This window comes from Alligator sinensis, unplaced genomic scaffold, assembly GCF_000455745.1.
Source record: "Alligator sinensis unplaced genomic scaffold, ASM45574v1 scaffold469_2, whole genome shotgun sequence".
NCBI lineage: Eukaryota > Metazoa > Chordata > Crocodylia > Alligatoridae > Alligator > Alligator sinensis.
Genome location: NW_005842988.1, coordinates 79,192 through 80,196, shown reverse-complemented (window position 1 = coordinate 80,196; position 1,005 = coordinate 79,192). Strand labels below are relative to the sequence as shown.

At 73.1% G+C, this 1,005-nt stretch overlaps 1 protein-coding gene across 1 annotated transcript in view; it reads left to right on the top strand.

Moving 5' to 3' along the window:
- The window catches only part of USP19 (ubiquitin specific peptidase 19), a 39,886-nt gene that overhangs the window by 17,744 nt on the left and 21,137 nt on the right, over positions 1-1,005 (top strand). Inside the window, 3 exon segments of the mRNA XM_025192951.1 lie at positions 10-131; positions 254-442; positions 538-1,002. Coding sequence (XP_025048736.1) covers positions 10-131; positions 254-442; positions 538-1,002 — 776 coding nt within the window.

The window sequence follows — 1,005 nt, the reverse complement described above, 5'->3', positions numbered from 1 at the left end:
CCCCGGGCGGGTCCACGGCCGCTGCGTCTGCCAGCACAACACACACGGCCTGAACTGCGAGACCTGCGCCGACTTTTACCATGACCTGCCCTGGCGCCCGGCCGAGGGGCACAGCACCAACGCCTGCCGCAGTGAGTGCCCGCAGGGACCTGTGCCCGTGTGCTGCCCGGAGGGGTCTGGCTGCCTGGAGACACCTGTGCGGGGAGGCACTGCCCGTGTGCACCGGTGACGGCCGCGCCCCTGCCCCATACAGCCTGCGAGTGCAACGGGCACGCGAGCCGGTGCCACTTCGACATGGCCGTGTTCCTGGCCACGGGCAACACCAGCGGTGGCGTGTGCGACGACTGCCAGCACAACACCATGGGGCGGCGCTGCGAGCTCTGCAAGCCCTTCTACTACAAGGACCCCGGGCGCGACCTGCGGGACCCCAGCGCCTGCCCAGGGGAGGGGCCGCAGGGCAGGGCAGGGCAGGGCAGCTGTGGCCAGGGATGGACAGACTGCGGTGACCGGCCGGCCTGCCTGCCTGCCTGCCCGCAGCCTGCGACTGTGACCCCGATGGGACCCTGGACGGGGGCCTGTGCGACAGTCACGATGACCCGGCGCTGGGGATGCTGGCTGGGCAATGCCGCTGCAAGGAGCACGTGCAGGGCCCCCGCTGCGACCGCTGCAAGATGGGCTTCTTTGGGCTGCGCAGCGACAACCCCCAGGGCTGCCAGCGTAGGTGCCGGGCCCTGCCCCCTCGCAGGGGGTGCTGGGGCAGGAACACGGGCGGGGGCTTCTCCAGCCCAGCCGGGGCACTGCGGGGTGGGGCGGTGCTGGGGGGCCTGGCTCCTGCAGCCGTGCCACAAGGTGGGGGCACTGGCAGGGCCTGGGGAGGGCCGTGCTGGGGGGGCTCCCTGCCCCTGCAGCTGTGCCCCCAGTTCAGGCGCAGGGAAGGGGTGCTGGGGGGCCAGGGCAGGCTGCCATGCAGGTGCCCTCCACCCCGCTCTCGGGGGCCGGCTGGCA